The sequence below is a fragment of the Helianthus annuus genome, chromosome 3 (genome assembly GCF_002127325.2).
Source record: "Helianthus annuus cultivar XRQ/B chromosome 3, HanXRQr2.0-SUNRISE, whole genome shotgun sequence".
Taxonomy (NCBI): Eukaryota; Viridiplantae; Streptophyta; class Magnoliopsida; order Asterales; family Asteraceae; genus Helianthus; species Helianthus annuus.
The window spans coordinates 163,835,317-163,851,403 of record NC_035435.2 but is presented as its reverse complement, the minus strand read 5'-3'; the positions used below and the strand labels follow the sequence as shown (position 1 = coordinate 163,851,403).

The 16,087-nt window shown below is 34.2% G+C and overlaps 2 protein-coding genes across 3 annotated transcripts; one reads left to right on the top strand and one right to left on the bottom strand.

The window, feature by feature from the left end:
- The first annotated feature begins 296 nt into the window (after window positions 1-296).
- Window positions 297-3,373, top strand: LOC110930314 (elicitor-responsive protein 3). Its single transcript, XM_022173602.2, has 5 exons — window positions 297-461; window positions 1,981-2,046; window positions 2,118-2,247; window positions 2,329-2,443; window positions 3,046-3,373. The coding sequence occupies exons 1-5, from the start codon at window positions 395-397 to the stop codon at window positions 3,148-3,150; spliced, it is 483 nt and encodes a 160-aa protein (XP_022029294.1). The 5' UTR covers window positions 297-394; the 3' UTR covers window positions 3,151-3,373.
- Window positions 3,374-4,908: 1,535 nt separating this feature from the next.
- On the bottom strand, window positions 4,909-12,447 carry LOC110930315 (methyl-CpG-binding domain-containing protein 13). Of its 2 annotated transcripts, none has more exons than XM_022173603.2 (15): window positions 12,274-12,447; window positions 11,365-11,460; window positions 11,146-11,283; window positions 10,908-11,060; window positions 10,615-10,767; window positions 10,306-10,416; window positions 10,133-10,231; window positions 9,921-10,049; window positions 9,595-9,732; window positions 7,952-8,065; window positions 7,683-7,781; window positions 6,677-6,793; window positions 6,045-6,137; window positions 5,814-5,942; window positions 4,909-5,719 (listed from the first exon to the last, which is right to left on the bottom strand). In XM_022173603.2, the coding sequence occupies exons 1-15, from the start codon at window positions 12,352-12,354 to the stop codon at window positions 5,306-5,308; spliced, it is 2,064 nt and encodes a 687-aa protein (XP_022029295.1). In that variant the 5' UTR covers window positions 12,355-12,447; the 3' UTR covers window positions 4,909-5,305. The 2 variants fall into 2 exon arrangements, with proteins under 2 accessions (XP_022029295.1, XP_022029296.1); XM_022173604.2 differs by having other exon boundaries at window positions 10,136-10,231; window positions 12,274-12,446.
- Between the last annotated feature and the right edge of the window lie 3,640 nt (window positions 12,448-16,087).

Below are 16,087 nucleotides of genomic sequence, written 5' to 3'. Positions count from 1 at the left end.
AGCGATTAATCGGATCGAGATTTTATATTTAATTTTTAGTTATATATATACACACACATTTTTATATGTAGTTTTCTAAAGTAGACATGTTTTAACCTCTCAATCACCAATTTTTTTAAGTAACGGCCAAATTTTGGTTAGAATAGGACCGTCATTGACCGCTTAGCGATTAATCAGTCATTAATCAGTGAACACCTCTGATTAATGAATAATCGGAGACTAGTCGGATTTTTACAACTATGATTATGATGTACCTCAAAGTCAAATTAAGAGGGAGTGTTGAGCGAATAAATGTTGAATATAAAGAGGCTCACTTTCTTCTTCCCGGATTCAGCTGATTGAGAAGGGGTCCAGGTCCAACCAATATTCTCTCACTGTGTTGGGATCAGACAAGATGCCGATTGGAAAGCTACAAGTCCTCCTTGTTAGTGCTAAAGGTCTCCATGACACTGATTTTTTTAGTAAGTTATTTGTCATCCTTCCTTAATGTTGATCTATCATCACATCATTCACATTTGTTAACATGATCTCTAAAGTAGTATCCTGTTACCTGGATCTGATGATTCTGATCTGATCTAAAATGTTTGATTTTCTACTCAATTATTATCTATTGCCTTTTGTACATGATTTAATTAATGAGAAGCAGAGCTTGATGTAATGATGAACTTGTGTCATCAAAAATGATTTGATCTCACGATTATTCTGATCTGATTGTGTGTATTTAGCTGCTGATTAATTGATCTACGTTTTCAATATAATCGGTTAATTTTTGTCCGTAAACATTATAGGGATAAGGATCCAGATAGATCAGAAAGTGATCGTGTAGTTGTTGACAAGAAGAACTAGAAAAAACGGATTGGGGTGGCGGATCTAGGCCAAAATTTCAGGGATAACGTTTAAGAAGATTTTTTTTTACTTTACTATCATACAACGTAAATAAAACAAAAATAAAAACACGATGGTGAGACTTGGGAGGTGGGTGAGTGGGTCGCAGGTAGGGGTGCAAACGAGCCAAGCTTGAGCAAGGCCAAGCTCGAGCTCGAGCTCGTTAGTAGTTTCTCAAGATCGAGCGCGGCTCGTCTATTATTTATTAATTAATATATTAAATAAAAATAATAGACTCGTTTGGGCTCGTGAGCTCGATAAGAGAAGCTCAGGTTCGGACTCATTTACTAAACAAGCTTACTTTTATGTTCAGTCTCGGCTTGTTTACTAGACAACTTTAAATAAGGGTAAATGTTATTAATTAAATATTAGTAAAAGCTAACACTACACTAAGGCTCGATAAAGCTCGACAAGCCTGACGAACTTCACATGGCTCGATAAATAAACGAGCTTTATTTTAGGCTCAAGCTCGGCTCGAGCTCGATAAGGCTCGGTTAGTCTCGAGCTTTTCTCGAGCTGCTCGGCTCGTTTGCGACCCTAGTCACAGGTCGCTGTTGATGTTGAAGTGTTGATGTTGCGCGCTTTTGTTTTGTTCCCCTTCAAAAATCAAAAAAACCCATTAACCCAAGTCATTTGGGCGTTTAACCAACCATGTGGGCTTTTAATATTTTGTTTTGTGGGCTATTAAGTTTTAGTTATAGTTGGCTTTTAACCATTTATTAGTGGTTTTTAATCATAAATTTGTGGTTGGGGTTTCAATAAAAAACCCAAATTGAGTAGCTTAAAATAATCTCAAGGGTAACGTAAAATTTATTTCAATGGTAACAAAATACAAAAAAAATACGTAAAATTAATAAAAATTTGCAGTTCGTCGTGAATGTTGTCCAATTGAGGTATGTCCGCCCTTGTGCTTTGTCTTTTTTATATATAAACTATAGAGATATGGGTGGTTGAAAATAGAAAGGTGGTGATGATGTGGAAATATTTTTGAGTGATTCGAGGTTTGCTTATTGGGTGGGTTTAGGGTGTTTATATCGTGAATGGTCTTATTTTTACAATCATTTCCCTAACGAATTATTTTGTTCATGTTTACAGCGAAAATGGACCCTTATGTGACAATCACTTGTCGAACTCAGGAGCAAAAGAGCAACGTTGCCTCCGGTTATTAGCTTAATTTTCGTTATTTGCATATATTTTTTTTTTAAATTACCTAATCCGTGTGCTGTATACAGGACAAGGATCTTCACCCGAATGGAACGAGACATTTGTATTCTCTGTGACTAGTGATGAAGAATCTGAACTCGTGATCAAGATAATGGACAGTGACGTCGGTTCTGACGACGACATTGTGGGCGAGGCCAAGTACTTGAATTCTAGTAAATTTTAACATGACATATTCATAAAATAAGAAGCACTTACCATTGGTTCAAATTATGCTTGCAGAATTCCACTTGAGCCATTGTTCTTGGCAAGAAGCATCCCACCAACACCATACAATGTGGTCATAAATGATGAATTCTGTGGGGAGGTTAAAGTTGGCCTTGAGTTCATTCCTGAGGTTAGTCATTTGACTACCTTACTAACACATATAGCAGTCGGGTTAGACAAAGCCGTCCATGAGAATCGCTGAAAAATCAGGGCCCTGGGCGAGTATGAAATTTGGGCTCCTAAAAAAATATAAACCCGATTGTAGTCCCTTTTTTTGTTGGCGTCACTCGTTAGTTTTACTTAGTTGGGTATAAAAGTGTAGTTTTAAAACAAATTCGCCCACTTTGCCCCCTCCTAGGGCCGGCGTTGGGGTTGGATAATATATCAAAATAGTTAATTTGCTTGAAAACCGACGGGGTGGTGATCTATTAGCAAAGGCAGGAAGAGGACGACAAGGATTAGAAATTTTCCGTTAAAAAAAGTTGATTTGCTTGAAAACATAAAAAGGTGGAGTAGACTTGCTAATGTCTTTTAGTGGTTCTTTTTTAAAGTTATGTAGCTAATTAATATGTCAAATATAATTAAAAAAAGTTATTATTAAAATTAAATAATTTGCTCATCTCTTGTCTTACACATAAACTAACACGGTTCAGGAGAACCGATACTCGGTACAATTTGCTCATCTCTTGTCTTACACATAAACTAACAATGATTTGGTCATCGCGATAATAGGAGACACATGAACATGGCCATCGATATGGGCACGAGCATGGGCATGAACATGGGCATCATCAAGAAGAGAGTAACTTTGGAGGATGGAAAGAATCTTCATACTAAAATGATGAATCTTCCGTGATCATATCTTTTGGGTTTCACTTTGATTTCTTTATCTTTCATTTCTAATTATGTTGTTATGTGCGTCTTTTTATTCACTTGTAATGGGTTTGTTTTAAGCCGTTTTCTAAACTTCTTTTTTTTATTATTTATTTTGATATCCAGTTGAGTTTGCTTGAATTTAAAGATTTCTCTTCTTTTGTTATTTAATCATTGGCTTTACCTATTTCAGTTATCGGCTTTAGTAGTATGCAGCAGTATCGTCACGTTTGCTTCATATACAACTTTGTTCTATATACCTCTTTAATAAGTTCTATATACCTCTTCAATTTTTCTTCTTGTTTTGTAGTAATCCATACAAAACAAGAAGAAAAACGTCTAGTTAAAAATTGAATCATTCCAACTATTGCTTATTTGAACTAGGGTAAGGTCAAACAACCCATCTATATGTAACACTTATTAGTAAAAGTAGAGATACGATGTAACCGATTTAATAAAAAATGGATACATTCGGTAAAAACTATTGAAGGGGTATGTATGTTCAACATATCGCTTGAACTAGTACGTGTCATTTGCTCAATTTATCATATTTGGTTTCCTAGATTATATTTAGAGTAAAATGCCCGGATGCTCGCTCTAGTTTTGTAAAGTAACACCTATAGTCCCAAACTTTTGAAAATTACACCCAGTGCTCTCTGTGGTTTACTTTTTATTACTCGGATGGTCCCTGGAGTGAACGTCCGTTAGTTATCTCTGTTAAATGAGTGCGAAACTGGTTATACTTTGCATTTTGTTACTCGACTCATCCCCTTAACAAGACGCACCCTCCCTCCATGGACCGTCCGTGACAATAGAGTTTCCTCCCTCTCCACGCCTAGCGTCTCTCTCTCTCCCTCCCTCTCTTTGACGCTGGATTCGAAATACCATTGCAAGTGCTCTAAGCCAAATGCTTCTACACGTATATACCTTTGAAAATCATTTCTATTAGGATTTTTCATTTACAAAATTATCTGTTATTATGATAAATTGGATTTTAATAATCCACACTTTGACTTACGAGCCCATAATACAAGGGTTATTGGATTTTCACTCACAACTATTGGGTATTGGCCGTCGCCACTCTCAACTTAACACTTTGTGTGTTGCATCACTCCGCATGTGAACATTTTTTAGTGTTTTGTGTTATTGGTGATATTAGGCTAACACTTTGTGTACAGGTGAAAATGTTTATAAAAGACAAAAGGGGAGCCAAAAACCACTCAACCGGAGTGACACAACATACAAAGCGTTAAGTTAGGAGTGGTGGAAGTCAAAGCGATAGTTGGAAGTGGCAGCGGCCAAATCCAATAGTTGATGGTGATAAAATCCAATAACCCATAATATAACACATACCAACAATTTGACAAATCACTCCTACCTCTTACTTTCGTTACAAAGAGCAATTCCGTTCGCATAATCATCATAAATTCAGACTTGATTACCACTCGATTTCACTCACATGGATGATTATAAGCAAAAAGGGGAAATCATACATTCCTTGTGAGTTGCGACCAAAGTCGAATGAACATAGCGTAAATCTATAACAATCATGTGAGATAGCCAAGTATCAAGCGGTTAAATTGGCGGCATGGATTTTTAGAGATCGATTAGTCATAATCCTATTATTAAACGCGGATATGCCTATATATATATATTTTTTTCCAATTGTATAAAGTTTATAAGCATCACAGAGGTGATCTATACGCTACTAAAAATAATTCAGAAACCAGAAAGACAAATAAACAAAGTATAATTACAATATAAAGTGTCCAGATTAACTGATCCTATCTGATTAAACATAACACTTCCTCAAATAAGGCTGTGAGTTGGGCCATCTACAAATTATAAGTTTGAGATGAGCTCAAAACATATAACCACTTGAGTTCATGTCTACATAAATTCAAAAGATAAACCCGGGTTTTCCCAATCGGCGGGGGTAATACAAGTCCCTTTTTTTATTTTCACAACACACACCCGCCATCACGCCAACATTGAAGCGCTACTACTTAACTTAATTAGCAATTCATACCCAGGTTTAATACGATAGTAATAATAATAATCATCATATTAAAGTCAAATTACCATACTAATCACTGAGAATCCCACTGAACATCATACCTCAGTTCACCTTTGAAGGAGGAGTGTCCTTCACACCTGTTGTCTCCACCGGTTGACCATTAAACATGATTTCATCTGTCAGTGTTTTCACCGCAAAGTCAATGCATTGGTCTGTCCAGTTATCATCTTCTGGAATGTCAAAAGTCAGGTTGCCATCATCAGGTTGTTTTTCCAGATTTACCCCTGTTTCCTGCTTCTCAGTGGGAACACCGCTTGTAGGGGCAGTCTCGGGATCTTTCCCTTTTTGCCTTTTCGAAGATCGAGAGGGCGAATCGGTCGCAGGACTGCTATTCTTTGTCACCCTGCGGTTTGTGTCATTAGCGGTTTTTGGATCAGGGGTGTGATTCTCTTCAGGAACTTCAGTCGCCACGTCATCTCCAGTAGTGGGTTTTTGCGCATTGTTTGAATATACATACTGTCAAGAAAAAACATTCAGGTCAACTAAAATCGATATGACAGTTTGATGATGCCATAACGACGCCCAAAAACTGCAAATCTTAAGGACTTACAACTTCCTTTCCATCTTTATCCTTAACTTTTGGTCTAATAGCACATAAGTTCACATCTCCGGTCTCTATATAACGCAGAGCATCAGCTTTGGACCGAAAGATGTATCCAGTCTCAGGGTCTGTGTAGAACTGCATGACACACAACGATAATTTTGCAAAAATAGGTCACTAAATAGTAAATACTGGGTTTTAAAATTCCCACACATAAAATGAAAAAGAAAACTCAAGTACCGGATCATTTCTTTTGTGGGTTGCATATATCTTAGTTCTGGTTTCTTTAATCCATCCGGGTGGCAACCCATCTGCAGCGGATGTTGTGATAACCTAGACATCGTTTCAAACGTCAGGTGGCCTCATATCAAACATTGAAAATAAAAAAACCAAGAGTAAAATTCCATTTTCGTCCCTGAGGTTTGGCTACTTTTGCGACTTTTGTCCAAGGTTTATTTTTTCGCATCTGGATCCAAAATGTTTGAAATCTTGCCATTTTCATCCGACGCGTTAACTCCATCCATTTTTGAACGTTAAGTCATGGTATTTTTGTCCTTTACATATTTTTGTGATGATTAAAGGGTTTGGGTGGGGAAAATGTCAACAGAGGTGGATCTTTATTTCTTATAGTGTTTTTTTTTTAATAAAAATGTCTAAAAAGACAGAAATGCCCCTCATTTAACGGAGAAAATGGACGGAGTTAACGAGTCGGATGAAAATGGCAAGATTTCAAACGTTTTGGATCCAGATGCAGAAAAACATACCTTTGGACGAAAGTCGCAAGTGGCCAAACCTCAGGGACTAAAACGGCATTTTACTCAAAAAAAACAACAATAATAATAATATATTTCTGCAAGGAAATAGAAACTGACTTCTTGGTACTCGGTGTTCTGGCTGTCGCCTTTCTTCTTTACGGATCTTTTGGGGCGTGTGACATCAGCAGGTGTAGAGTTTGGGGATGAATCGGGTGCTACAGATGAGTTGTGTTCCTTCAAAGTTGATATACACATGGAGTTACATGTCAGATAGCCAAAGTTAACATGTAGATAAACAAAAGTTGATTTTTTTTCATGTGGTCGATTGGGGTTACGTTTTTCTCCAAAGGTGGAAAGTCACTTAAGGAGTACTTTAGTGCATAAAGAATCCTATATTATTTCATTTATGTTTGATATAGTGCTAAAGCTAATATATGGACAACGGGGTAAAGATCAGGGTTGCAACAGATGGCTATTAGCATAGTTATAAAGGCGCAAGACACACTCAAGGCGCTTCGGCTTCGGCTCCGCCTAGGCCTAGGCGAAGGCGCAAAAAAAAAAACGTGGGCCTGAGGAAAAAAAAGCGCACTCGGAACAAAAAAAAAATTAAAATATATTATATAATGGAAAATAAGACTTTCTTCAACTACCAATATATTCCGGTACATAAACTTCAACATAAAGTACTAAAATCATCCCAAATATCAAAATACTCCAAAACTAAAATGTTCATACTTGAAAACAAAACGTTCATAAAGTAATATATAGTAAAACTTGAAAACCAAAAAGTTCTTCAACAATCTTCAAAACCATCAGATGTGTCATCAACTTGGATGTGAATAATTCAAACTGAGATCTGCATATTTGGTGAGAATTTAATTCTGCTATATTCGCTTTCAACAATTTAAAAAGTCAGGTTATAAGTTATAACTGAAATAATACTTTCATAATCATACTCGACACACAAAAGTATATATATGATACTTGATAACCTCAGACCAAAGTAGTGTTTCAACTTTCAACCCATACCAAAAGGTACCCATTTTGACCCATTTCTCAGCCGGACCCACCCATTTTATCACCCCAGAGCAGTAAAGGTATTACAAACAGTGCAGGATCATACTTTTTTCTTTCTAGAGCTGCTGCTACTCCCATTACCAAGATAGCTCAGCACCTGTGGCTTCGAATAGAACAGTTTCCCAGTTGCAGGATCCTTGTAAATCTGCAGTAGCAAAAGAAAACAAATTATCAGTTAAAATAAGTTTAAAAAATGTGCTATATCAAAAAGACCGAAAACACAATGTTTAGAACATTCTTAAGCCATAAGAGATCACAACTGGATAATTTAATTAAACAAGATTGACATTAAAGCAAAGTTGGGTTTCAAATTACCTTGTATTTCATTCCAGAAGTTTTATAACGCACATCAACAAGCCATCCATCAGGTAGCCACTTATCTTTCTCAGGTGTAGAGAAAGATGCTCCGCTTATAGAGCGAAGCGGTTTCTGAATCACAAATAATTATTTAGAAAAATCTTACTATGGTGATGGATTGAATCTTGTGTCTCAAGTTGAAATATAATGTAACAATCGATTAAAATAAATATTTATTATATACGTAAAACCTAAACAAAACGATTAAATTAACTTATACTTTAGTTAGAAAAAAGTGAATTTCAAGGATTGTCCTTTATCTTTATACCCATTTTCAGGCGCTGTCCCTTATGTTCAAAATTGACGATTTTTGTCATTTATGTTTTCATATCATACACGTTTTGTCCTTTAGGCCTAACCCAGTTAGTTTTTTCAGTTAAATTTGGTCATATGCTTTGCACATGAGGGCATTTTTGTCAATTCAAAGGTAAGTTCAACGGCAGATTTATAGCTCAAAGCTTCTGCAACCTTTGAATTGACAAAAATGCCCCCATGTGCAAAGCACATGACCAAATTTAACTGAAAAAACCATAGTTGTCAAAAGCGAGCGCCTTGTGCGCCTAGGCGCAATTTCCAGGCGAGGCGCATCAATTGCGCTTTTCTCCAAGCAGTGGTTCAGGCGCATTTCCGGCGAGATTCTCAGATTCCGGCGAGATTTTGGCGAATGTTCTGCACATTCCGGCTAACTTCTGGTGGTGAAAGAAGTAGATTTACTCTGGTGGATAAATTATGTGATGTTGTAGATTGCAGGAGGCTAGAGTTGCAGGTTAGTGAAGGAGATAGTGAGAGGAAGAAGAGATAGAACGGGGTAGACATGAAAATAAAAAGGCAGACTTTTTAAATAGGGTCTTGGTAAAATGTAGCTACTGTGCTTTGCCTAATATGTGAACAGTGACTTGTCACAAAGTAGGACTGGATTGTAAACAGTGGGTGGCTGGGTTGTAGAAAGTGTGCTGAAGGTTTTCTATATTTGTTTTATCATATTTTAAATGAATTGTGTTTAATTTTAAATGAATTATGTTATAGGGTTTTTTTTCAGGCATACTAGATTGCAAAATGAGGGGCCTATAATATATTATATATTCATATAAGTTAGTACACAGCCACATCGGTTAAGAGTTTCTTTTTCACTAATTATCTTAAAGGTTTTAAATTGTTAGATGCTAGTTAGATGATTTTAATATCTAATTATATCAGTTTTAAAAATATATTTGGAGATTAATAGCATCTATGAAACTAATATAACTATGTAACATTATATATATTCATTTAAGTGCGCTTTTTTTTTCTCAGGCCCGCGCTTTTTTTGCGCTTTGCGCCTAGGCCCTAGGCGAGGCATATGCGCCTTGAGTGCGCCTAGCGACTTTGATAACTATGGAAAAAACTAACTGGGTTAGGCCTAAATGACAAAATGTGTATGATATGAAAACATAAAGGACAAAACTCGTCAATTTTGAACATAAAGGACAACACCTGAAAGTGGGTATAAAGATAAAGGACAATCCTTGAAAATCACTCGTTAGAAAAATCTGCTTTAGTTGGAAAAACAAAACACATGTAAAATTGAAGATGAAATGATTAAATTAAGTTGTGTACTTTACCGGGTTCGGTATACCACTTTCGTTTGTTTTCAACTCTTCCGCAGAACCATTTACGAATTCTTTTGAAGCTTCATTTCCATTGGACTGATCAGTTTGTGCAGGCAATTCTCCTCCCGTCGAAGTCAGATTAACATTAAGCTGAACGGAAACAGATATAAAAATCAACTTTGATCCAAAAAGTCATGAACTTGATACCGAAAGTCAAACCGTGCGGCTTGTTTTAAGGGAGTCCATACTCCATAATTTACAAAGTAATGATGTATACATAAAAAAATCCTTGATTAAAAAAACCACAATAGTCTTTTTTTAGGTAAACAAAAACTTACAGTGTCATTATTATTCATATTCTTTTTACGTGGTCTTGAGACACATGTCTTTATATCTCCAGATTCCAGATAACGCAAAGCATCCTTTTTCGAGGCAAAGGCATATTCACTTAAAGGGTCTAGGTAGTACTGCATTAATACATCAGACATATAACTATATAATACTAACACAAAGATTACTGACGATCAAAATAAAAAGAAAATGTTCGTACTACCGGATCGGATCTTATGGCTCCTCCAGAAGATTTTCTCCTTCTGACTTCTTTTATCCATCCCGGAGGTAATCCTTCTGCAGGAGTCCTTGTGACAACCTAGAGAGTAGAGAATGCTCCAAAACTCAAAATGATCAAATAAAAATACAATATATAAATCACATGAAACCAACCTCATCGTCAGAGGACAAGCGGGAGATTTCTGTTTTATCTTCGGTTTTCTTCTCCGCTTCAGTGGCTTCATACATCTGTGAGTCATCAGGTTCTGTAGTGGGCTTCTCTTGCTTTAGAGTTGAGGTACATGAGTAGCAGCAACCAATCAGTTAACCAAATGAATGTAAAGAGAATTAACATGTATTTATCATCCCCATTTGAACCCTTTTTATTAATTTGACCCATTTAAGATAAAAAAAAATTAAACACTACCCGGTAAATGGATCAAAATTGCGTTGTAGAAAACAAATTGAAGACAAAAGGAATACCCAAGATGATATTGGCATAGCACTAATAGGTTCAGCGAATACAGCTTCCTGTACAGCTTCATGTACACCTGCACTACCGTTTGTTTTGGCAATATGATTCAGAACCTGTGGCTTGGAAAAGAATTTTTGTCCACTTACAGGATCTATATAAACCTACAAAACCAGAACAATAAAAAAACTGTTAAAAAAAAAACCCCTCTGATCATGAAAAAGAAAAAAATACAAAAAAAACTGTAAATTGATGACTAGTTAAATCTAATTCCATATATTAGCAAAATCTGTTTAAAAGTTACCTTATATTTCATTCCACTAGTGCTACCACCTTGCCGAACCTTATCTTCCACAGTCCATCCTTCAGGTAGCCAATTACAATCTCCCCTATGTCTCTTATGTGACGATGGCTCAGAGGAAAAACCATCTCCGCCTAAAAAATCTTCAGACAAATCCTGTAACAGATGCATATATATATAAATACGTAACGAAAAAGCATTTAACCAACATCACAAATAGGGAAAGACGACTGTTTAATACCGCGGAAATGGATTTCCTTCTGTTAGATCTAGGTGTCAGTTTTGTAGGAGGTCCTCCAGGTGTGGATTCAGGACCTTCATCTGTATGGGGAGCATTTGGCTCCGCAGATAAGTCTATAGCTGGGCCTTCGCCATTTTGCTGAATAAAAAACAGAATGTAAGAGTGCTAGAAATAAAGAGAAATACATTAAAGAAAATGCTAACAAAATGTGGGAATTACAGGTTTATCTGTGGGTAGGCTTTTGTTGGTCTTCTTAAGATAATCAAACACTTGTGGCTTTGAATAGCACTTGTGTCCATCAGGGTCAACATAACACTGCATCAGAAAATAGGCATATCATATATGATTAATAAAAAGATCGATATCACATAAATGAACAATTACATGTTTGATACTCTTATAACGCGTGTTCAGGTGCTTCCATACAACTAAACAATGCTTAAACTATACGGAATTAACTTCCAATTTTCTAGGTCAAAATCAGCATATTTCAGTGTTGAAATGAATTATTTAATGAGTTCATAAGTCATAACCACACATCCCGACTCCTGTTCAACTATAACCAGCTACGCTTCGGTCTGTGACTTCAAATAAACTAAATCAAACATCACACAGATATTTCCTTTATTTTTCCAGAAGTAGCTTTAAAATATTATTACTTCTACATTTCACAACTTATCTCCATATGTTCATTTCTATTTCCATCAAACAAACAAAATATCAATCATCCTCATTGTTTAACCGAAAAAGGAAAGTCTTACTAAAACATAACAAACAAACCCTAAATTAAGGTTCCTAATCAACTCATCCACAAACAAACCAGATAATATCAAAACTCACAATAACATTAGTGTCATTTTCACATACACAAATCATAAACACAATTTTTTCCATGAAATTAACCAGCATCACCCAAAATTCGTTAAAATCGTTAAAAATCGAAACCGAAAACCCTAGAGATGCAAAATTAACTCAACACAAACCACAATTTGACATGCATGTTCTCATTTCACTAAACATTGATAATAAAACCGAAAACCTAACAGAAAAAAGCACAAAAACCGTACAAATAAAATAGGGACAAAAAAAGCCCTAATTTGGAGATCGAAAAGTGAAAATAAGAAATACCTTGACTTTTCGACCGTCAACCTTTCTGATATGAACGGACCAGTCACCGGGGAGCCAGTCCGGCCAGTCATCGTGACTCATTTCCGATGAAATCCGACGATGTGTGTGTGTGTAAAAGTGAAAGAGTGAAAAGCAAAAGGGCTTGTTTAGCTAAGATTGGGGTTATGTTTGGAAGGTGTTGTGAACGGACAGATAAAGAAATGAGATAGACACGTGTCCGGTATGTACCGACACGTCAGATTAGTTCAAGGAAGACAATTGACAAACCACCATGACTTTGGTCTTTGTTGGGTTCAGGTTTGTTTTTTATATGGGCTTCTTCTGATTTTTGATGCTTTTGTTGGGCCCATGTTTGTTTTTTATATGGGCTTTCTAATCTTTTGGAGTTTTAGTCAAGTGTATCGTATATATAAAAAGTTAAAAACTAGTATGTGTGTTAATTTATAAAAAAAACTAGGTTAGAACCCCGTGTATTACACGGGTTGAATAAATGTAATTTTATATACTAAATTAAAACAATTATTCTTTAAAAATCTTGTTTATTACACGGGTTGAACAAATGTAATTTTATATATTAAATAATAAAAAAATTATATCTCTAAGAACCTCATGTATTGTACTGAATAAATGTAATTTTATATACCAAATAATAAAAACTTGTGTATTGTACGGGTTGAATAAATCTAATTATATATACTAAATAATAAAAAAAAAAATTATATCTTTAAAAACACTGTGTATTACACGGGTTAAATAAATGTAATTTTGTAACCTTGTTTATTACACGGGTTGGATAAATATAATTTTATAAACTAAATCATCATCATCGCCATCATCATCATACTCAGTAAATCCCACAAATAGCAAAGCTAAGGTAGGGTCTGAGGAGAGTAAGATGTAGAGGCTGCTTTCAGTAAGACCCCCGACTCGATAATAGTTTTGCATCAAGCTTTGGACATAAGGCACATAACACTTAGCAATTGGGACAAAGACCAATTAGTGCATGTTCCCTTTTGTCTTTCTGCTATCAACGCCACCACATGATGATGATGCATGATTAATCGTCCGCCGCTTTTAACATTATTTTCACAAATTTAGTGAAATAACGTTAAAATTAGTGCAATTTCACTTTTGCCCTCCGAGCGTCCACACATATATACATTATCAAAAGTTAGATTAGATTATATAGGAAATTAAGTGTATAACAAAAAGTCTTTATAAATTTCACGTAGAATTAATTGGAATCCTTTATTAAAAGTAGGTTAGATTATATATGGGCTTATACAGTAATTGTGATTATTGAATGGTTGAATTTTGAGGGTTTGGAAATGTGAATTTGATTATGATAGATTATATTTTAGTTTTAAAACTTCTAGAATGATTGAATCAAATAAAAGGATTATGATTTTCTAGAAACAAATATAACTGAGTTTTTTTCTGATCATTTTGAACATGAGCAAATAGAACGATAGCATCTGAATAAAAAAATAACTAATTACAAATGTGAAACCCAATAATTTTACTTCTGTCTCATTTGAACGGAAAAGATAAATACAAACTAAATTTAAAAAAAAAATGCAATATGAAAATAAGAGATAGAATAATCGATATTTTTTTTCATAAAATATGAGATAAGGGTAAACTAAATAAAAAAGTGTCAATTTGGTAAATAATAATATTAAGTATGAAAAGGTAGGAAATTACAAATGTAGACATCTTCAATGAATGACACGTGTCCAAAATCAGGTTTCTTTTATTATATAGTATAGAAAGGTAGGAAATTACAAATGTAGACATCTTCAATGAATGACACGTGTCCAAAATCAGGTTTCTTTTATTATATAGTATAGATTAATTTATATTTAGTGTACGTCTTTTGTTAATTTCGGGATAAATAATTTTAAAATCTAATAAATATTTCAAAATATTATATATTTATATTATATCCTATACGAATTGTTTAAATTTATATTAATTTTAATTTTATAATTATCTTTTAATTAATATTAATTATCTATAATATTAACCATTACAAATACAAATCTATACAACATTTGAACTCAAAATCTTTGTATTATTGTTCTATTAAAAATACGTTTTGGTTTGTGAAAATGATAAGCCTAAGCTGGTGGTGCATAATTAGGTGCATCAAACTACAATATTATGTACTTTGAAGTACCAATATTTTAATATGATTCGATTTCAAGTAGATCTTTTCTTAATAAAAATTTACATATTTAGTAGGAGGATTAAAACTAATAATATTTAGTAGGAGTATTATCTATAATATAATATATTAAATTAAATAATATTTAGTAGGAGAGTTATTTATAATTAATTAGAAGATATTAAACTAAATTAATAATTATCTATTAGAGATGGCTTAATATGATGACAAGTGTCTCTAAAGTGGTTTCTTTTATTATATAGTATAGATTAATTCAAAACGTAAAATATAGAAAAGAATAACTAAGCTCAAATGGTAAAGAACATTATTCAAGTGGGTTAGAATTAATAATAATAATAATAATAATAATAATAATTATTATTATTATTATTATTATATTATAATTATAATAATAATTAATTTCTGATAAACAATATTGATTACAATAACTCAAATTTATTTGAATAGAAATCTTACCTCTGTGTAGGAACTCTTTCATCAATCATAACATCGAGCCCAATTGGTGAACCGATATCGTTCCAGTTGTCCCGATTTCGCATATTCATGTAAACCTTTGTATCAGCAAATTCGTATTTTTTAATTGTTTGGGACAATGTGGGTTGTCTCAAGTAGTTTTATTTAAACTTAAAAATTCATTTTCAAAACGTAAATAACTTTAACTTTTGATATAAAAATAACTATGACATATCCACGTTTTCATTAAATGAAAGCAAAAATAGGTCGAGCGGGTAACGGGTCAAAACGGGTAATGTTCAATATAGGTCGGTCCTTTAGAGCCGACCCGTGAACACTTCAAATTAACGAACTTATCAACCAATTGTTAGTCAAATGGGTCAAATCACAGACATCCACAATAAGACCAAACAAATCTTGACATCAATTGTGATTATTATATAAGTGTTTATATGCTTAAAGTCTACCGCTTTTTGCTTTGTACTTGTTACTATTCATCATGAGTTTATATTAATATGTATAATATAAATAAATATAAATTATTTGGATATCCTTTCAGAGGGTGGGGTTCGGCTACAAGTCCATTTTTCCTACAAAGTGTACAAAGTCATAAAACACCACAATTTCAGCCATAAAACACACTCAAACCAGAGGCGGATCTAAGCCCACCAAGGGGGTTCCGAGGAACCCCCTCGGTTTGTAATTTATAGTGTAAAACGATTAAAAAAACAGAGAAGGAACCCTTTAATATTTTTAAAAGGAACCTTTAGTCAAACGTTTGTAGTGATGCACCGGTAACGCGAGTGTTTTGTAACCTACAGGTCGCCAGTTCGAACCCTTTTACTTGATTTACTGAATATCTCTTTTCTTGTTTTTAGCTTGGTATTACATGATATTGTGTGGTTGGATATCTCTTTTCTTGTTTTTAGCTTAGTATTACATGATATTGTGTGGTTGGATTTACCAAGGGGTAGGAAACACAGTAGGAGTTTTACATTTATTTGGATGTAAAATGGGGTGCGCTAATACTGGGTTTACCTTTACAATTGATCCATTTATTTATTTTGTAGGTTAAATTCATTGATTAATCCACCGAATTCTCGAACTATCGTTAAATATGACAACTTAACTTTAAGCAATTATGTTAATAATAAGGATTGTTGATGAATTATA

Excerpts from the sequence above, each read along its gene's own strand:
- LOC110930314 (XM_022173602.2), top strand. The coding sequence starts at position 395 with ATGCCGATTGGAAAGCTACAAGTCCTCCTTGTTAGTGCTAAAGGTCTC. Across the intron at positions 462-1,980 it reads CCATGACACTGATTTTTTTA|CGAAAATGGACCCTTATGTG; the intron begins GTAAGTTATTTG and ends TCATGTTTACAG. Across the intron at positions 2,444-3,045 it reads GCCTTGAGTTCATTCCTGAG|GAGACACATGAACATGGCCA; the intron begins GTTAGTCATTTG and ends TCGCGATAATAG.
- LOC110930315 (XM_022173603.2), bottom strand. The coding sequence starts at position 12,354 with ATGAGTCACGATGACTGGCCGGACTGGCTCCCCGGTGACTGGTCCGTT. Across the intron at positions 10,417-10,614 it reads CTATGCCAATATCATCTTGG|CAAGAGAAGCCCACTACAGA; the intron begins GTATTCCTTTTG and ends TCAACTCTAAAG. Across the intron at positions 9,733-9,920 it reads ATATGAATAATAATGACACT|CTTAATGTTAATCTGACTTC; the intron begins GTAAGTTTTTGT and ends GTTTCCGTTCAG.